Genomic DNA, 22,195 nt, shown 5'->3' with positions numbered 1-22,195 from the left:
ATGACTTTTAATAAATTACCAAAGATGTATTAAAATGCTAATAGTCTACCTCTTCTGGGCATTTTAACATTCCATAATCTTAAATTTAAATGAAGTAGCCTCAGGCTTTCTAAGATCTTTGCCTGAAGCATGTTAAAGCACTTGAACAGCTAATTTGAATTTTAAGAAACTGGACTAAGCTAAAACTGTTTTATTTTATTTATGACCCTTACTATTACAGGTAGACATTTTTTATTTTACTAAAAAAAATAGTGTTAGTTTTATAAAAAAAATATGAATTATGGTTTTCTTCAGATAATTTCAATCAATAGCACTTAATAATAATTAGTATTATTTCATAACACTTCAAATAATTTTTCAAAGCATTTTAAATTGTAACATTTAATTTCTCTAGGAGCAACATTGTAAGATAATTCATTGAGAAGGTATTATTATATTTTAAAGAAAGCACCTCCTCTTGGATCTACCCTCTCTCCATCTCACTCTATGACTAGGTCACTTTTCACAAAACTACTTTCTATTTCACTTAACTGACTATCCATGACTGGAAAACTTAGGTTTCATATCTCTACTGAACCAGTTGCTTAGTTGGGCTCCCTGGGTCACCTGCACTCAATAACACAGTTCTCAACTTCTAGGGCTAATTCTACCTTGACTCCCTGGTTGTAGTTCTCTGATGCTTAGAACCATAATCCTTGAAGCTTTTCCAGATCTGACTCTACTTTTTCTCTCTGGTATGTGTAGCATCTCCCTTTGAGATACATTGTGGTTCTGCTTAAAACATCTTTGACCAACACTTCTCTGGTAGAATCCTAAACTTGGAATCAGGAAGACCTGGGTTTGAAACCAACCTAAAATACCAGCTGTGTGACCTTGGGCAAGTCACTAAATCTGTTTCCTCAGTCCATCTACTTAAAAGCCCCCACCTCCCCAGGATTGTGAGGATCAAATGAGATGATAATTGTAAAATGGTTAGAACAGTCCTTGCCATTCTAGGCATTACATACTTATTCTTTTTCCTTGGTAGAAACAATGATTTCACATACTATAAAGCCATCTTTGCTTCTCCTGGGTCTCAGTTATCTCCAGGGCTGGTAAGCTTAGCTTTTTAAAGTCCACCATGGGTATGGACAATCTTTTCCTAGCCAATGGCAAGCTGTCTTTACGAACCTATTAGCAGGGAAACTTCACACTTTGTAATGAGATAATAGAATTTCTTCATTTAACACCTCCCTCTCTGTGATTACATTAACAGGAATGGGGTGGTATGGGAAACAAATTACAGATAAATGAAGAAATTGAGAAGCAGAAAGGTTAAGTAGCTTGCCTAAGGCCACGCAGCTCATTAACAACAAAATTAGGACTAGAACCCAAGTCTCCTGATGCCTAGATTACAGCTCCTTACACTGAAGTAAATAGAACAACAGGCCTGGAGTCCAGAAAATTCATTTTTCTACATTCAAATCTGGCCTCAGATACTTAATTAGCAACGTGACCCTGAGCAAGTCATTTTAACCCTGTTTGCTTTGCTTCAGTTTCCCCATCTATAAAATTACCTGGAGAAGGAAATAGTAGACCACTCCCCTATCTTTGTCAAGAAAATCCTAAGTAGAGTCATGAAGAATAAGACATGACTAAAAAATATCTGAACAAAATAAACCAAAACTTTATTTTGTAACCTAGTTAATACCTTAAAGTGAGGAAGAGGCTTGATATATTGAAGACACTACTACTACTACTACTACTACTACTACTACTACTACTACTACTACTACTACTTTTATTTCTTTCCTTTTTAACCAAGAGTTAACCTAGTGACTTGAAAGAACTAAGGTAGAACTGAATCTTTTGTTTTTTCTGTTACAAAGAAATTTGTAATAGAAACTAATTCTCTCATCTAGTGTCTGATTGCCTTGTATTTGTATTTTTGGAGAATAGTCATTCAATTTTCTTCTACCAAAAAAGATCTAATTCTTTTTGTCTGATAGAATGACATAATTCAATTTCCTATCTCCCTCTTCATTGCCTGCACTCCCTCCCCCCATCACATTTTTCATAGTTAGAAGGAGTGATGGTGTCAAATATATCAGAAGGAAGAATTGATTCAGTAGTAGTTTGACGACTTGGCTGATTAACAGAGATCAGAAGAAGGAGCATAACTGTGGAAACCACTCCAGCATGTAGTTTTAACAGCTCTTTAGGGAGCTAGTTAATGAAAGAATCACTACAGAAACACAGCCATGGAAAAAAAAAGGAGCATTCCCATATAACACTCTGAGGATATGTCATAAGTGGAAATATGCTCATAATTTCTATTTACACATAGCTGTAATTACCGTCTGCTTTAAGATTACTTTCAGTCTTCTCATGTCAAAGTTGCTTAGATATTTCCTCCTTCACATTTCAGGCAGAGAAGTTCAGTACAGGCTAGAGCTTGTCCCAAGTTTCTTTTTTCCTCTCCCCCTCCCTTGAAGAATTTAATTATCTGTTCTCTGTGTGAAGAAAGCACTAGTGTATCCAGGGACCTTAGCTTCTTCTGCCTGATTGGACTGGCATTAATCTGATTCATGTTCTTGTTATCATTGCCATTTGTCTGAGAAGCAGACTTCTGCACTTGTATTAACGTTGGATTGTGCTTTGCCCTTTAAATTTGCATGAGCTTGGTTTTTCTCTTTTCTTTCTTTGGATGCAGTGTCTATGAACCTGACAGAAATGTGTTACGGAGGAAAGAACGGGAAAGGAGAAATCAGGAAACTCAACAAGATGATGGTGCATTTAGTACAAGTTACTCCCTCTTCAGTGAACCCTACAAGGTATATATACTTTTCAGCTGCTTCTCTCTATCTCCCTCTCCCACTACCCACAACCCCACTATGCCAAACTCCAGTAATGAGAGAAAATGCTAAAATTTGAATATTTTTGCTCCCCATGCAGTCCAAGGGAGACCACACAGCCTCCAGATGTTAGTTTCAACCTCAACAGATGTTGATTTATATTTCACATATCGTCATTGGCTGTGATACTTGGTAAAATATCAAATGTTTTTATATGAGAGTGTTGGTTGCTAAGGATTTCAACAATCAGATAAATTGTTAGACATTTAATTAGTTCCCCAGGTGAAGGTTGCTACCCTAATCACTAAGCACTTAGAAAAAGTGGTTAGATTAAAAAAAAAAGGAAGTCAGGTTTACATTTTTTAACGTGTTTAGCTCATGCTTCCAGTCTGCATGCCTCTTTGGGCTGATAATGAAGAAACAATAGATGGATTATTTCTTACTTGTACTAAACACTCGAAATCTAATCTGCCCTCCAAAACTAATTTTCTTCAGGAAATTTCACTGATATCAAGGGCTTCATGGGGCTTATGGAAATCTCAGGATGTTAGGCTTCCTGTAACCTTAGCACCAAATGCCTATTCAAACTATTCTTTGGTTTCTCTTGCCTGTCACTCTCTGTTTCTGAAAAGAATAATTGCATGGGGGAAAGAAATAGATTGGAATTTTTAAGAAAGACTTCTAGGTTCTACCAAGGAAACCAAAATTTGATTATGGAGAGATTTTATCCACATAACTTTGCACAGTAGCAATAGTGAATTTTCTGGTTTCTAGGTAATATATTTTAACTGCAACATGATACCAGTGATAGATTTTTTCTTTATGTACTCCAAGGTGTTTATAGCTTTTCCAGTGAAGAGTAGATTTAGAATGTTGACAAGTATCTTCAGAGACAATGAGGATCCAGTCTTGATACCTTAGCGCTCTCCCTCACTCTCTCATTAAAGGAGGCAACTCTGCTTGCTATATGGTCTTTATTAAAGGAACATTCACTATCATTTTATTTTGGTTTTGTTTTCTTTTCTCTATTGTATTTTATAGCGTGCTTGCTTTTTTTCCCCCCAGACTAACAAGGGGGATGAACTCTCAAATCGGATCCAGAATACTTTAGGTAGTTATGATGAAATGAAAGACTTCTTGACTGATAGATCCAATCAGAGTCATCTTGTTGGAGTTCCCAAACCTGGGGTTCCACAGACCCCTATGAACAAAATAGATGAGCATTTCATTGCTGACTCAAGACCGCAACCCCAGCCTCCTATCTGCAGCACATCATCTTCCACACCAGCAGCCGTACCTGTGCAGCAGAACAAAAGGGTCACCATGGGCTGGCAGAAAGTTGGGCATCCTACATCTGATGGCCAGCAGAGGGCAAGCAAGCATGGTCACAGATTGCTCGATTCACACAATAGTGACTTCAAATCTGCTAACCAAAAAACCACTAATGAGAAACCTAAACACTGTGTCTCAAGCCCCACATCCTCCTCTTCCTCCTCTTCTTCCTCTTCTTCCTCCTCCAACTCAGCACAACTAGGACCTCCAAGGAACATGCTAGGAGACAGTGTTACCAGGCAGCAATCACGGTCCAAACAAAGCTGCAGCGTGGAGATGGGTCTTCAGTCTCAAGAAAGGACATCTACCATGTCTGCCAAACACAGTGGTGGTGGGCACTGTGTTCAGAATTTCCCTCCATCTCTTGCTTCAAAACCAAGTCTAATTCAGCAGAAACCAACTGCTTATGTTCGGCCAATGGATGGCCAAGACCAGGCACCTGATGAATCTCCTAAACTCAAGTCTTCAACAGAAACTAGTGTACATTGTACATCATACCGAGGAGTACCTGTCAGTAAACCCGAATCATCCAGGACCAAGTCCAAGCTAACAAAATTTAACATTCCCAAACAGGGAGAGGTAAGTCACCTTTAAACATCATTTCCATGGAATTACTGAATAAATTAAGGATTCATGTGTGGTCATTATTATGGCCTAAGGTTTCATTTCTAGTTCTCCCTTTTCTTTAATTCAATTATGGATATTAATTCCATATATATGTATAATACTAATTCCTATATATGTTATATATAAAATATTTCACTCTTTTAAATTAGATAATATAGATAGGGGTGTGTGTGTGTGTGTGTGTGTGTGTGTGTGTGTGTATACACACATATCAGTAAATCAGTAAAGGAATACTCAAATATAATTTGTCATCTTTTTAAAAATTCAAGATCAGGACTTTTAGTGTTTGTTTAAATTGAACTAAGATGTCAAGGCTGAGTTTTTATTGTTGTGGTAGTGACATGACTCCATTGCATCCAGTTGATATTCTGAAGAAAAAATTCTATATTATCTGACATATAATCAAGCACATTACATAGTTGAAATAAAAATACTTGAGCACAAATGATTGATGATTACTTTTTTAATGTATGAAAAGGTTATTTTTAACGGATTAATTTTTATCACTTTAGAAAAATCAGTGTTTGTTTAAATTAAGCTAAGGTATCAAGTCTGAGTTTTTTATTATTGTGATAGTGACATGACTCCATATGTTTGAAAAGGTTATTTTAATGGATTAATTTTTTTATCACTTTAGAAAAATCCCTTAGTATCCTGGCACAAAATGATCCACATAATGATTTTGGAAAGGGATTATTTTACTGAGAATATCTTATAGATTATGAATATACAAATATGTCACATTTTCATTCTATATTTGGAATATTTATGGCCTAAGTTCATTGCTATTAATCGGAATTTCTACTTGAGCTCTCTGGTTCTCTCAGAAATAAACTAAGTGCCACCAAAAATAGTGAAGTCTATGCTAATTGTTTAATAATTTTATTACAAAGTGGAAGGGGCAAATAAATTTGTTGTTAAATTGAAGTGATATATTTTATTGTAATACTTTATGTCTAAAGATAAAATTAAGGGATTTGGATCTAAAGTGAGCTTTTTACATTACAGGAATATTTGAAATATGTGTTACAAAGGATGGTACTGTCATTTCTGTATATTTTCCCATATATAGTAGCAAGGACTGGGTATTTTTTCAACTTTGTTTCCTGCTCCATGCCTAGTATATTGTAGAGTGAATTTCTCAAGTGTCTAAAGAAACAGAAACCCATACTCACACCCATATATGTATGCGTCCATATTTATTTATATGCATATGAATTTATGTATGTGTGTGCATGCCTGTGTGTATGCACATACTTACATATATGAGTGCACATATAATTATGTATACACACACAGACACATATACGCACACATAAAGAGAAATTTGCACCTGGAATCCAAAAGTCTCAGTTTTAAATTATCAAATAGGTTATATTCAATATAATTATATATAATATATATATGTATATACATACATAAATATATATATATTTATATATATTTGAATCCTACGTCCATACTTACTAGCTGTTTGACCCTAGACAAATCATTTAAGGTCACTGGGCCTCAGTTTCCTTACTTTGGAAGGTTATTTTTTCCTGTTTTTTAATAGTCTTCTTTATGAGTCTGAGATAAGTCATATAACTTCTTGTTTCATGTGTGCTCTTCTCTAAAATAAAATCTCAGAACTGGTAGCTCAGCTGGTCTATTTACAAACATAATTTCAAATGCTGAATACCAATTTGACTCAAGAAGACTTTTTTTTTAGGTTTTTTGCAAAGCAAATGGGGTTAAGTGATTTGCCCAAGGTCACACAGTTAGGTAATTATTAAGTGTCTGCAGCAAGATTTGAACTCAGGTCCTTCTGAATGCAGGGCCAGTGCTCTATCTATTGCAACACCTAGCTGGCCCTCAAGAAGACTTTTTAAAAAATCAATTTAACAATCAGATGAATGAAATAAATGTTTTTTTGATTAGTCTGTTCTGGTTGGATATAAAAAAATGACTCACAATTTTAATAAATTGAATAGTTTTAGAGATCACCATAGATTAATTGTAGATAAAACTTATATCTTTACTTCTTTATATGAGGACAACTTTTTTCAAAATATCTCCAATCTCTCTGATTTAAGAAATCATATAGAAAACATTCATACAACCCTACATAATTTGTACTAATTTGTAAATATTTATATTTTCCCTGCATGATTACATATTTATTTAAAGTATTTTATCCATGGGCTAAAACAGAAGGGTTTTGGTCTCATTTGGCTCTTTGATTTCATGGTCAGTTACCATTAAAGATAGAGCATGTCTCCCAGCAAGAGCTACCCTAGTACTAACTCTAGTCCTCAAGATGTCTAGAAGTCCTGAAATGGAGAGATCCACACAGGGAAAAATATCCTATTCAGAGCCTTATTATTATTAATAAATTAAGTATTCAAATTCTTTTGTTAGTAGAGTGGATAAGGACAGTTATATATTACTTAGTTTAAACATGTAGAAGAGAATTTCAATGAAGTAATACTCTCTTCTCCACCTTTCATTTACACCTTTACCAAATAATTGATCATAATATCTAGAAGAGCTAGAAATTACTTGAGAGATCATCTAGTCTAAATTTCTCATTTTATAGAGCAATTAAGCAAGCAATCAATATTTATCACAAGTGAAGAAAACAAGGCCCATATGGTGATGATGGGACTTGCCTTTGTTCACATAGGAAATAATCAACAAATCCAGGATTCATACCAATCCAGCTTTAAATAATTTTACAAAACTTTATTAAATGACAACTATGTGCTAGGCACTCTATTAGACGCTGGGAATACAAAGAAAAATAAAAGACAGTTCCTGTTCTCCAGGAGTTCACAGTCTAATGAGAGAGAAAACATGCAGACAGCTATATACTATCAAACAATATACAGGATATAGTTAAAATAATCAACAGAGACAGGACACTAGAATTAAGAGATATTAGAAAGTTTCCCTCAGATTTTAGCTAGAATTTTAAGGAAGCCAAGAGGTAGAGATGAGAAGAAGGGAGTGAATTCCAGGCCTTGAGGGTCAGACAGTGAAAATGAATGGAGTTAGGAGATCGAGTGTCTTATTTGAAGAAAACCATGGTCAATGTCATTTGATCAGAGAGTACATGGAAGAGTATAGGTGTTAGAAGATTGGAAGGGGTATGGGGGGCTAGGTTATAAGACACTTTGGATGTCAAGCGGCAGATTGTATCCTGGAGATGATGGAGAGTCCCTGGAGCATGTTGAGGGGTGATATGGTCAGACCTGCACTTTAAGGAGATCTCTTTGACATCTGAGTGGAGGATAGACTGAAATGGGAAGTGACTTGTGACAGCAGAACTCTTTCTTCCATACCACATTGTTTTTTTGAGTTCAATTCATGATTGAAGTGAGTGGATTGAAAAATATCAAAAAGAAAAACTGTTTCGGGGTGGCTAGGTGGCATAGTGGATAAAGCACCAGCCCTGGAGTCAGGAGTACCTGGGTTCAAATCCGGTCTCAGACATTTAATAATTACCTAGCCCTGTGGCCTTGGGCAAGCCACTTAATCCCATTTGCCTTGCAAAAAAACTAAAACAAAAAACAAAAAAAAACTGTTTCATAGTGAACACTGATGTCGAAGTTGGGGCTAACTGATGATAAATTTTTTTCTTTGTTTTAAACAAAATTGTTAGATTAACCAAAGATGTGAAAAGTACAGTTCTATGAAGCAGATAAGAGACATAATTAAAACCTTATAACAGCTGTCTGTATTAATTGAAGTCCTATTCAAGGTGAGAAAATAACTTTTCATAAGTATTAATATAACTCTATGAATGTCATCTATAATATTATTTTTATTCTTCTACTTACAAAAGTGCAGTTTTTCTGTTTTTTTAAATAAACCTTTAATAGGAGATAATTAAATATTCCAGTTCTTTCCAGGAAATCCCAGACCATAGTAGATGACAAAGATCATCAATGAATGAGTATAGCTTAGTGTAGGTATTTACTTCTTAAAGCAAATTAAATGATTTCACATAGCAGAAAAATAATTTTCAGAATATAAACACTTTTTTGCTTAGATAGCACCTTTGTTAAAATGTGTGTATATGCATAAAAATGCATATACATGTGAGCATCATTAATTCTCAATTAATTTTGAATTGTGTATGGTGAGAGTTATAATTGCCTTACCCATAGCAGAAATTGATTTTCAGGAAACTACAATGATTTCCCTACCCTTACCCAACAGGTCAGTGGTTCAACTTGGAATGAATCGACATGAGGTCTTCCTATGCTACTCCTATGTATTTTCATAATGTAATTCTTTTCAAAGTATTCTTAAAATTATTCCCCATTTATGTTTACATGATGCCAAAATAAATGATCAGTTTGGTGGGGGGAAAAATCAGGTAATTTGATTATGTTATGGTTCAGACACAAATGAAACTAACATTTATTGAATATCTGCCGTGTACAATGTATTGCGCTAGTACTGTGGGGGATACAAGCACATGCAAAATACAACCCTGTCCTTAATTGAATTGAGGAAATTAAACTCTAAGGTAGAATTAGAAAGTTTTGAATTTTTAGTTTCTTATAAATTATTTTCAAAATTAAATTAGTTTAAAACAAACATAAATTTCTTCTATATGTAATATAAGTACCTTTACTTATGATGATTTGTGGTAAAGTATATAAATATGTACACTAAAAATTGGGAATTTCTGAAATTTTTTTTGTCTAATATGACACTCCTGAACTATTCGTCTTTTGTAGTATATTCCACATATGTTACTATGGTGAATTATTTGTTATTACACTTTCTTTAATAACAAGGTAATTAATATAGAAAAATTCCCTGAAACTTTATTTGGAAGTTAAAATCATCTAGGGACTTCCTTATGCTAAGCACACCTGCCTTTTTGCTATTTCTTTTTCCAAGTTCATTCTCTCTCTCTCTCTCTCTCTCTCTCTCTCTCTCTCTCTCTCTCTCCTATTTAATAAAAGACATATTTTCAGCATTGTAGTAAAGTTCTTTTTTTTTCTGGAGCCCTTCCTTTCATTAAAATGAATTTTCCCTGGAGTTTCATTTGGAAAAGGGGGCTACTTTTAGATTTAAGGCAAAGATTTTAATGAATGGCAGAAGTATACCAAACTTTATTTCCAAATGGAATAATTTTTTTTAGTTTATGGATTAGTCCCTTTTAGCTCATAAGGAAATTCAGAATCCAGTGTTCCAGTTATTAATAGAATCCAGACATTAAGGACTGCTGCATATTAAAGTTATAGCATTGTTAATAAAGTGTTATTTTTAGTCCTGGAAAACCACTTTGGAGTAGCCTGGTATTTTGGTAGAATTTTTATTCTGGGTATGGAAAAGCCAAAAAAAAAAAAAGGACCCGGAAGAAGTAAAATAATGTAAAAATAGTTGGAATGCAATATGTGTCTTATGGGCTACTTAGCTTAAAAGAAAGGGGAAAAAAAACCTCTACTTATATGAGTCATATCCCTGAAAAGGCATCTGGACACTTGAATTTTTTTTTAACTTAGGCTCATTATAGTGAAACAGATTTGCCTGGGAAGTGTTACATTCTCATCAAGGTTATTCCAAAACATCTGAATTATGCCACTCTGATCCAGAGTTTCTGGTTTATGTTATTTTTAATTAATTGAAGTGACATGAAACTCCTACAACTAAAATTTTCTGGTGACTAGAGATTGGATGTTTTTGGAAGTCAGTGAATATTACCTTAATTATGTTAGCAACTTCTATGACAGTGACAACCCACATTTTACTTTTAGTATGGTTATAAATTCAGATTTTTAATCTGATAATTCATCCAAGAGACCAAAACACTGGATTTGGAGGGGGAGGGGGATCATCAAAATTAATTAGCTAAAATCAATCATTCTACAATATATATTCTCAGACATATGTGTCAATATCTTTAGAAGACATGAGTTTGAAGCATCTTAAAATTGTCATTTATGCCATGAATGAAAGTACAGAAGATGGAGGTGGCATTGTGATTCTATCAAATAGCTTCTTAGAAAAGCAATTAATTGAGAGTTTTTGCTCTGTGAGTGTGTCTGTGTGTGTTTTAAAGAAAAGTTCACAAAAGATAAATAATGTAGGCGTCTGATTTCCTGTCACTCTTGGTTACCTTTGTATGAAAATGGATCGTTTCCAAATTAAAGCAGGCACCAGCCTGTCGAGGGAAAAAGGCATCTGTAGAGCAATGTGTACATTACATATTCATGCAATTCTAAATTTCTTAATTATATTTGAGATGTGTTACGTTTTCATATACTGAAATATGGTGGTACCTTATTGTTTAGTGATGAAATGACAGTGCAAAGCATGCTCTTGGGCTCAGGTTACCCATCTGGCACAACAGTCTTCCCCACTAATCTCCCCTCCCCCAAAACTAAACTGCCTAAGTATTTCATAGATACAGTTCTATGTAGCTCTTAAGTAATGCCAATCAATGAAAATAATATAGGACAGAAGTTGTGTGGCACAGTGGGGTAAACAAACATTAGACTTGGAGCCAGGATACCTGTATTCAAATGTAGACTATTGTTACTACCTGCATGCTAGTCAATCAGCTTCTCTTGACCTCAATTTCTTCATCAGTAAAATGAAAGGATTTGGAGGACTTTGATTTCTCAGGTCCTTTCTAAATTTAATCCCATAACATGTTACTTTGGATTAATAGAGAAGTACCAGCATTTCAGAGATATGATCCTGGGGAAGGGGGGAGATTGAGAGAGATAGAGACAGACACCAAGAGAGATAATGAGAGAGAGAGATAGAGACACACACATTGAGTAATACACATACGTAGGGGGATCATTGCTCAGATAGAACAAAGACTAAAAAGAATAAGAAAATTCAGCCTCCAGGTTCTCTTCTCCATTGCTGACCCCCTGATCTTTCCTGTGGTTGGGAATTGTTGTTTCCTTTATTTGTAACAGGTGGGTCATAATGAAGCTTGGCAAAGGGGGAAAGTTTTCATTTTTATTTGTTCTTTTATGTTCAGCCAGCTTTTGTTTGAAAGGTAATGTGCTTTCAAAGAACTTAAAATAACCTTAGGTTTCCATAACCCTTCTTTGAAGGTGTCAGGAAAGTACATTATAATGTGGCCTGTTGTGTCATGTTGTTATTTCTACACCTCCTTTCCCCCTCCAGACTCTTTAAAATTCATACCATAAAAACTAAGTTTTTCAGCAGAGTAGGTGGGAAATTACTAATTAGGATGAAGGTTCTTGGGGGAGGGGCACTGAGGTAAGTTATATGAAATTTTTACTTAATCCCTGAATGTTTTCTTATTTCTCATAAAACGTGCTCCCCTGGTTCTATCGTTAACAGGTTATACATTTTATTTGTACTTATACTGCAACTCTATGTGCTTACAGTGTCCTCTCTATCCAATCCAAGCACTAAGAGTCTTATTACCACTATGTTCAAGTTTAACTGCATGACCCAGAGTCTTTGTAGGTTGTTTCTTACCCCATCATAATTTCATGCTGCTGGTTAATGTGCTAATGTGAAGATTTCCAGACACAAAGTTAGAACCACCACTAACAAAAACAAGTGAAGAGGGGATAATAAAGAATTAATAAAATTCTGAAAGAAAACGTGCATAGAAGAATCACTGTACCTGTTTGTTAAAAGTGAGTGAAATCTTTAAGACTGATCGGAGAAGAACAGAATAACCACTCTCGAATATTTATTACTTAGTTGCCTTAAGGGATTGGGATTACCACCTCTTGCATCAAAGTTGCTTGTTGTAAAGCATTTTAAAATAGTGTGAGTATGTCTATACAAATATATATATGTACACATAATGTTTTTCCTAGCTGAGGCATATATTAGAACAAATGTGCCCTCAATTTCCAGTTAAATATCAGAATAGAAGCTTAGGAAAAAATTATAAAATTACAAGTAATAAATGTTTAGAATGACTCATTCAAGTATACTTCACTGAAGCCACTGAAGGGCATTAAATAACTTTAAAAAGAAATATTTTCAATATACTTGAGTCGCTTTCCAGCATGATTTTGTCCTAGTCTTCCTATTTAGATCAGAAAGGAAATGTTGTTAGAGTGGAGTATTAGTTCAAGTTGAAACCAATAAATAATTGCTAACTATTTGATCAGAGTCAACAAGAAGTTTAAAATTTGATTGTGCATTCCCTTTCTGATCTAAGTAGCCCTTATAGGACATGGATTTTAAGGTGTAGTGAAGGAGACTAAAAAATTATGCTAGAAGTGGACCACAAGGAAAAGATAACCTAATGTCAAGGTGGAAAGATGACAACTGATTTGAAGTCAGATCAGTTTTTAAAGGTCCCTGATTAGAACATTTATTAGGATTTTCACTTCCTTATCTATATAATAAGAGTGTTGGACTAGATGCTTGATGAGTCCTTCTATGAATAAAATACTTATGATCCTAAAAAAAAGAACTAGAATTTATAATCCTGAAGTCCTACTTCTCTTTTAATTTCTCTTTTACCCACCCACCCAACCTGCTCCTCCTGTCTTGTGTGAAAAGAGAGACAGATACATCTCACAAATAATTTGCAGTTACTTTTTTTCCTTTTTTGGAATACATTATATACTTTAAGTTTTTATTTTCCTCTAAACTTAAATAAAACACATTCATAAGATGTAGAAAACTGGAGAAAAGATGATTGTACATGAAATTACAAATCTATTCTGAACAACTTGTTATTCCTTTTAATTTTGTGATAAAGGTATCATACAACTTTTTTCCCCTTACTTTTTGTAGGAAGAAAGAGGAAACCATATTTATTGATAATCAAAATAAATTCCCCTGGGGGGGGGGGAAGCAAAAGCAGAATGGTTCCTTTACCTTAGAGATTGAAGAATAGCGCCAAGAGTGAGCAAAAAACCATTGGTAAATACATGGGCAATCAATGTTGATTTTTCAACCCCAATAGATTTTTGCAGGCCTGATGATTTTCAAAATCCTTATGCAATCTTTAAAGCATTTAAGATATTACAGTGTCATAGATGTTTTGAAAGACAGTTCAATTATAATTGTTATTATCTATTGAATCTCCAGAGGCAGCTTGGTGTATTAGCTAGAGAACCCTGTGGCAAAGGTAGGAAAACCTGAGTTCAAAAACTACCTTATGCATACTAGCTTATGCAATCCTAGGCAAGTTACTTAATGTGTTAGTACTCTAAGCCAGAGGTTGCCTGTACCAACTCCCTGGAGGGGCCAGAACCAGATTAAAATTTAACTGTGAAACTTTTAACAAAATAAACAAAAATACAGTAAAACATAAGTGATGTTAATAAACAACTATGTACTGCAGTGAAGAGAGTGCTGGGCCTGAAGTCAGAAAGACTCATCTTCTTAAGTTCAAATCTCACCTAAGATATTTACTAGCTGTGTAAGCCTGGACAAGTCACATTACTCTGTTTGCCTCAATTTCCTCAACTGTAAAAAGAGTTGGGAGAAGGACATGGCAACCATTCCAGTATTTTTGCCAGGAAAACCTTGAATGGGGATGGAGTTATAAGGAGAAAATGACTTAAAAACAACAAAAATGTTGCAAAGAAGGTGCTGATCTACATTGGTATAGGAAATTTCCTCACCTGGACCTTCTCTATACTAATCAAATCACAGATCTAGTCTTATCTTTGCTGGATCTATTATATTGACTATCTCAGGCTCTTCCTTGAACAATCCTTTCGGTGGAAACTGCTTTGTGTACTTTTGGAGATGGTTTATTGCATTGTTTCCTATTCCAGTTATTTATAATGATTAGTAATTTCATAACCTAATCAAAAATTACACTATAGAAACTCTACTGAGGGAGTTACAATCAAACCATATGCTCATATAAGACTTGTTATTCTAAATACACATAATTCAGTAATGTTGCCTGATATGCTGTACTAGGGCTCACTTATCTCTTGCTATTTAATACAGTAAATATGTGGACTCTGCCAACATCACAACTACCTGGTAATGTCAATGTTTTAATCAACACCTGTTTGGACTACATATTCTACATAAAACCATTAGAGTGACTGGTCTAGCCCCCACATGTTTGACTGAACTGAGCATTTTTTCACACATTACATAAATTTTGTTAGCTTTTCTAAAGTTTTGTGAATATCCTTAATATCTCTGTCAAGCAATGCTTCATTGATGAGAGCTTTTAAGTTCAGATTCTAATTCCATTTTGTACAACCCTGACACTTCCAGTTAGACCCAAAAGTTAGAGAAAGCACTTCTTTAGTGTTCTGAGTTTGTGAAATTCTTGTATGAGATTTATGATCTCTCTAAAATTTGAAACTCTATACTAGTCATTAAGCAGAAGAAGATTCTTATCAGCCATTAACTTAGATTTATTCATAAAACTCTAATACATAATGTGGGTTACCTCAATGGAAATGAACAAGCGATGATCTTTTGGTCCAGAAAATTACGTTTTTTTTTTTGTGTTGATATTCACAATTGCAGAAAGGTGTGCCATTCAATAGAAAGACTTATTTTTCCTTTCCCTTCAATTCATGCTTGAATTTTTGAAAATATGGCTTATACACATTCTTGTATCTGAAACTGGTTTTGAGAAAAATCAATTTCCTTATCAATCAATGAAGAAGCATTTATCAATTATTCTATGTGCTAAGTCTTGAGAGTTCCTAGTCAAAAATGAATGTTTCTGTCTTCAAAGAGCTTATATTCTGTCAGAGAGTCATGTATACCTATTAATATTTTTTGTATGAGATAGAATTGTGAATAATGGACATAGAAGCATAACATCATAGATGAAAAACTGGAAGTCCACCTTAGATATTAATGAGTCTAAGTTCCTTATTTTCTTTATTTAAAGGTACCAGGGTAAATTGATTTATTCAAGATCACACATTAAGTTTTAGAGTCAGGATTTGAATCTGTTTCCCTAATGCCACATACAACATTCTTTCTACTACCTGGAACAAAAAGGCAGATTTGTTATATTTCTATTTTCAAATAATTGTTTTAAAGTCATTATTGTATTACTTTTACTGTCTTTTCCCCATCTCTCACCTTGCCTTTTTGAACTTTTTTAAAGGCACAGCATATCTATTCTTCTGCCTATTCACCAACTTATTAATTTGGAGTTTCTTTTGGGTTTTTTTTTTTATGTTTTTGCAAGGCAAATGGGGTTAAGTGACTTGCCCAAGGCCACACAGCTAGGTAATTATTAAGTGTCTGAGACCGGATTTGAACCCAGGTACTCCTGACTCCAGGGTCAGTGCTTTATCCACTGCGCCATCTAGCTGCCCCAATTTGGAGTTTTTAAATTAATATTTCCATGATGCTGAAATGTTTCTTTACAAGAAGGTTAAAGCAAATTGGATAGGAATTAGATAAACTTACTCTATAATGAGAGAAGCAAGGTAAATTAGTGATTCCCCAATTTTTTTGACCAATAACACCTTATCAGTCAGTTATTTGTTTGAGTTCATAATGTTCCCCCTCCATCCAAAGTATATCCATTTAACAAATATTTATTGAGCTCCTACTAGCATCAAGGTTGGCATGTTTGAGGAACAGGGAGAAGAACAATTTGTATGGAGTATAAATAGAGAATTAACATTCTGAACAGAACACGGTTTATTGTAGTAACCTGATTTTTCTGATCTCTTGAGATTTGAAGGTACAATTGGATTGAATAATTAATTAGGGAGATCAAAAATCTTAGGGAAAATGAAAAAGGGAAGTTTCTTCTTCCCACGGGCATATAAAAGTATTCTAATCAGCAGAAAATCCTAAAATATTAATTTAGAAAAAAAGACTGCCAAATCTGATGAATGATTGAATTATGCTTTTACCAAAAAAGACTATGAAAGTGAAACAAAATAAATGCTTACTTGATACAATTTTTTTCAAATACGGTCCTATGGGAGTGTGTTTCTTTTGCTATATCTAGATCTATGTAACTTTATCTATATAAATATAGATACATCTCTCTACATAAATATAAATATAGATATACCTCTCTACATAAACATGGATACCTGAGCCTTTAAACCTAAGTGAAATAACTTTCAGAGTAGTAGTAGATTTTTTAAAAAATAAAATAAGGTTTATTGATACCTTTTGTTTTTACATCACAACTGTTTTAAAATGCAGCTCTCTTCTCTTCTAACACCTGTGATTACTCAAAAAAGAAAAACAGCTGAGCAAAACCAACACAATGATTGCATCTGATAATGTACACAGTATTTCATACCCATATCTTCTCATATCTATACTAGAAGGAAAAAGTTATCATTTCTCATCTCTTCTCGTACATTAACAACACTTTATAAGGCAGAGTAATGAATTACTATTATTGTTCTCCTTAACCCAAATAGATTCCTCTGGTATGGAATTAAGCCATAATAATTCTATCATTCTGCTAGTCTCCTAGAATTGTAAACCTTGGAGCCATGCTTGATACTATTTCTGATACTATTTGAGTTTTCATTTGTAAGGTATGCATACCTCTCCCTTCTTGCCTCTGTCTCTTACATTTCTTCCACCTGGTAGAATTCTTTTATACCATCCAGGAAACATTTAATAAGCACCTTCTCCCTGTCATCTCTCCCAAAAGATTAGAGGTCTGCTCTTTAAAACAGGTAGACCTAGGCTCTGGTCTGCCTGTGCTATATACTGACTGATTTTTGTATCTTTCTCATCCATTCTTTTGGTCAAAATAATATATTTATTTATTTTTCTTCAACTAGACAATATTCCTTTATTCACTCTTTGATCCCATCATTTTCCATACTCAGAATGCCTCAGCTCTTCCTTTCCACTTGTCTGAAACTTTCCTTCATTTCTCAGCTAAAACTTTCCTCTTCCCCAAAACTTTCTCCAAGTACCACAATCCTCAATAATCTTTCACTTCTCTAAACTCTCTTATCACTTAGTGATAATGCTACAATGGGAAATTAGCACATACTCCTTTGTGCTCCATGCTCTCTCTCCCTAATTTACTCCTTAAGGACAAGGACTCATGTTTTATGTCTTTTATATTCCCAGTATCTTGCATCAGAGTCGTTACTAAAATCAGGTGATTGGGGCATTTTCCCAGGATAGAGAAATTTGGAAGATGGCAATAAGCCTTGTAGTTTTTCAGCCACATGGAAATGATTGGAATTGGCATCTAGTTAGTAACAACAATAAGTTAAAATAGGACACTACCAGATGGAATACTTTTTGCCCTTCACTGAATGATTACACTCCAAGTGAATAGCTCCCTGGCCCAGTCCTGGACTACTCTACCAAAGTAGCTTTCATAACAGAAAATGACATATTGTACTTTGAGATATCTCCTTCTGCATCTTTCGCACCTCCACCAGAACCAAATTAAGACTACATTTGGCTACTAAAAGTTAAAAAGATTGTAGTTATGATATAGCAGATTTTTTCTTTTATGAAGATATAAAAAATGACTTCTTTTAAATTTTGCATAGTGTTAAACTATTAAGCTAAGACTAGCAGATAGCTTGGTTTTTTCTTTAAGTTATAGGATAGGTGCATTGTATGAAATTAGTTATAAATCTAATTCTCTCTAGTACTCAAAATTTGTAGTAATGACAGTTTAGAGGGCTGAACCTATTTTTCATTTTTATCATTGTGTTTCCTAGAACTGTAAGTAGTGACTTGCATGAAGTAATAGGACTAAATACTGGTTGAAATGAATTGAATTGTTTTGTGATTTACAAGATTGTCTTATGTTGACTGTCTAATTTGATTCTCACAGCATCCCTGTGAGATAAGCAAGGCTAGAAAATTGATACCCCAAGATGTTAAATTACTTATCTAAGGTAATATAGAATACTACTAGGAGGCAATCACTTCCTGAATCCCAATCTTCAGATTAGATATCCAAGTCTCTTTCCCTTTAATGTGCTATTTATCTTTTGAAGAGACTTTTAGTCTCTATACCCCTGAGATGCTAAAGTATGCAGCAAGTCTAGGTTCTGCACTCTGGGATATACACAGTGGCTACACAAATACACATTGCCTATTATGAGGCAAAATGTGGAAATAAAATTATTGAACTGTTGCCATTTTTGGGTCAGATTGGGTATTTCTATGGTTTATGAAGTTAAGGACAGAGTTATTTAGAATTTCTGTAGCTATTGGGTTAGATAATTAATGGAGACGCTCTTCTGAATAAGTCATGTTGGTAACCTCTAAATGACAAAAGGGATATCTACATTACCTCCACTCACAAAATCCAGGGCTAAATAGACAATCCATGAAATGGAGTCATGGGTCCTGCTTTTTAGGCCTTCAGATTACACTAATTTTTTATGTGACAGTTCTCTCATATTTTGGGGTTTAACCTTGGGAATCTGAGAAATTTCTTGCTTGCTACATAGAAATATAAAGATAAATGACATCTGCATGAAATAATTTAAAATTCAAGAAGTATAGAACTCAGTATGTTTTTGTTAGATTTTTACTAGTTGTTCAAAGATCAAAAATGTACCTTAGTTCAACATCATAGTTTGGTAACTCCGCCCCCCAATCAATGATAGATATAAAGCACAGGGATTTGATTGAACTAAGTATAAATATAGCAAGCAATGTAGGCCATTCTTACTCAGTATGAAAATGTCTTTGGATAATAAGTGGATTCCTATCTAAATTCATGAGTTCTTTTATGACATTTTGGGTTAAGCCTGAAATAGATTAATCTTTTTCTGATAAAGTTTCATAAGCTGTGATTTCTCTGGTGACCACATTTAATTGGATATTAAATAAAGTGCTTATCTTTACACCAACAGGTTTTATAGCTGGATTTCCCCCAAACTGTATTTCACAGATTAAATAACGAGCAGAAGTAAAAAAATAAAATAAAAAATTGTTGATTAATCCATGATCTGGTAAGATTAGAAATTAAAATAGTCCCAGTTGTACATGTTTTTGAAATGTAAAAAAACCAAAATTTAGGATGAAACCTAAAGGATGTTGGAAAGTTAAGTTATCTTTCTTGTACCAGTCAAAAATAAATTTACATGGCTTTCCTTTAAGTGTATCCCCTCCTTTTCCAACCTCTACAAATTGGAACAGCTTCTACTAAATGGAAAAGTTCCATTTATAACCAGAAAAGCTGAAACATTTTGTGATAAAATGATAAAAAATTTAATTAAAAGTGAGAATTTTTTAATACTCTGAATCTTAATAAGAAGCAATCCAAAATATCGCTTACTGACTTGGCCATATTTCTTTGATCACAATTATATACTCTTCAAATCTTTTCACAGACTTATAGTAAATAGTAATATATTCCATTTTTTTATTGCATAGAATGATTTTGCACAGAAAAAATATCCTTACTTCTTAGCGAAAACAAACTGAAAAACTCCCTGAAAAATTGGTTCAGAATGTGGGTACCAGTGTAAATAGTAATAGATTAGAGGTCAGAGATCTTGATTTCAGATATAACTCTGCCATCTACCACCTGTTTGACATTGGTCAATTGACAGTGAGGAGGCATAGTCCATAGAGAGCAAGGTCCAAAGTCAGGAAGACTCATCTTCCTGAGTTCAAATCTGGCCTTAAACATTTATTAACTGTGTGACCCTGGGCGAGTTTCTTCATCTAGGAAATGATACAACATTCAAATATCTTTGCCAGGAAAATTCCAAATGGGTTTATGAAGAGTCAAACATGACTAAAAAACAACTGATAAAATCACTTTGTCTTAGTTACCTTGGCTATGGAGTTTTGTGACTTAGTGGATAGTATTAGATCAGGAAGGTCTAAGTTTAAATCCTGCCTCACACATTTACTAGTTTTGTTATCCTAAATATATGAATTAAGATCTCCCAGTCTCAGTTTCTTCATCTATGAAATGAAGATAATATCAGTACCTATCTTACAGGGTTGCTATGGGTACCAAATGAGGCAGAGAGAGGAAAGGAATAAATTCTTTTTAGGGTCTAATATGTACCTGAACTAAATGCTTAACAAATATATAATTTGATATTCAAACAATTCTGTAGGGTAAATACTGAGCTATGTAAAAACATAGTTCAAACCTTTAAGTACCATGTAAATGTTTACTTTTATTATTATTGCATGATATCTAGTATTAATAATAGAAGTAATATTTGCTAGTTGTAGTAATAACCAACAGTAGTAGTAGTAGTAGTAGTAGTAGTAGTAGTAGTAGTAGTAGTTGTTATTTTTGTTGTTGTTGTTATACTAATGAGTGATATAAAGTAGAACTATCAGGTCTTTTCATTTTCTTCCTGCTCTAAATCTGTGATTCTATCTGATGCTATAGGATCATGAAGGCTGTCATAATTTGATTTAGCTCATGTTTTCTAAGAACATAGAACTCTTCAGAATGCTTCAAAGATGTTTAAGGGAAGAGAGGCTTTATGCATATGAAATTCCTTATTGTTAACAGCTCATTATTTTTCCTGAATTGCTTTGGGGAAGGTTCCTGGTCCCTTGTGATATAAACATGAATCTTTTGCTTCCTTTGTTTTCAAAGTCAGACAAGTTCTCTTCTTGGATTTTCAGTTGTAATGTAGACATTTTTACTTCAGTGACCTATAACTACTTTCAGTATCATGATATTTGTTTCTTTTTTTCCCAGAGACATATTCCCTTTCCTTATTTTTTAAAATAGCATCATCTTATTCTCAAGTTACCAATGCTAAAAACCTTGGAGTCATCTATGACTTTACTATCTCTTACCTAGTCTTTCATATTCTTTAACTTGTCTAAAAGACCTTCATAATCTGGATCCAACTTTCCTTTTTAGTCAAATCTCTCATTACATTTCATTCTAGTGAGGACTCAGAAAGCATACAAAACCACACCATTCTTCACTATATCCCACCATTTAAATATCCATCTCTATTCTTCCCAACTATGCCAATTCTTGCCCATCTTTCAGTTGGGACAGATCAAGGCTCATCTCCTCCATTAAAGTTTTCTTTGATTATTTCAGCCTGCATGATACTCTAACCATTTTCAAGTCCATTTTTGTACTTAATTATATACTGTCTTAAACTGTTATTAAATGTAGCTGTAAACTTCCTAACTAAAATACAGACTTCTTCAGAAACTGGGAGAGTGGAGGTGTAGTGATTTCCAGGATATAGGGAACTCTGAATTGAAGAATCTCTCATTACTGATGTAGGTTAGCACCTTCCCTGAAACCTTAGTTCTTAGACAGTTTTATAGAAAACACAGAAATTAAGTGACTTGCCCATGGGCACACAACCCATATGAGTCAGAGGAGGGTCTTGAAACCAAGCTCTCTAGCTTCAAGGCCATGCAGAACTTGACTTGAAACAGAAATGCTCTGATCCAGATACAGCTTGCTTATTGTATTCTATCCTGATTTCTTTTCCATTATATGTACTACTACTACTACTACTACTACTACTACTACTACT

The 22,195-nt window shown here is 34.1% G+C and overlaps 1 protein-coding gene across 2 annotated transcripts in view; it reads left to right on the top strand.

The window, feature by feature from the left end:
* Positions 1-22,195, top strand: part of AFF3 (ALF transcription elongation factor 3) — a 679,787-nt gene that overhangs the window by 114,161 nt on the left and 543,431 nt on the right. Inside the window, exons 2-3 of one of the 2 annotated variants that reach the window (XM_074213791.1) lie at positions 2,693-2,813; positions 3,876-4,745. In XM_074213791.1, the coding sequence (XP_074069892.1) occupies positions 2,693-2,813; positions 3,876-4,745 (991 nt within the window). The remainder of the gene's footprint in view (positions 1-2,692; positions 2,814-3,875; positions 4,746-22,195) is intronic. The other variant, XM_074213792.1, reaches the window with a different exon arrangement.

The sequence above is a fragment of the Macrotis lagotis genome, chromosome 1, assembly GCF_037893015.1.
Source record: "Macrotis lagotis isolate mMagLag1 chromosome 1, bilby.v1.9.chrom.fasta, whole genome shotgun sequence".
Classification (NCBI taxonomy): Eukaryota; Metazoa; Chordata; class Mammalia; order Peramelemorphia; family Peramelidae; genus Macrotis; species Macrotis lagotis.
Note: the sequence above shows the minus strand (reverse complement) of the source record. Positions and strands in the feature narration are given on the sequence as shown.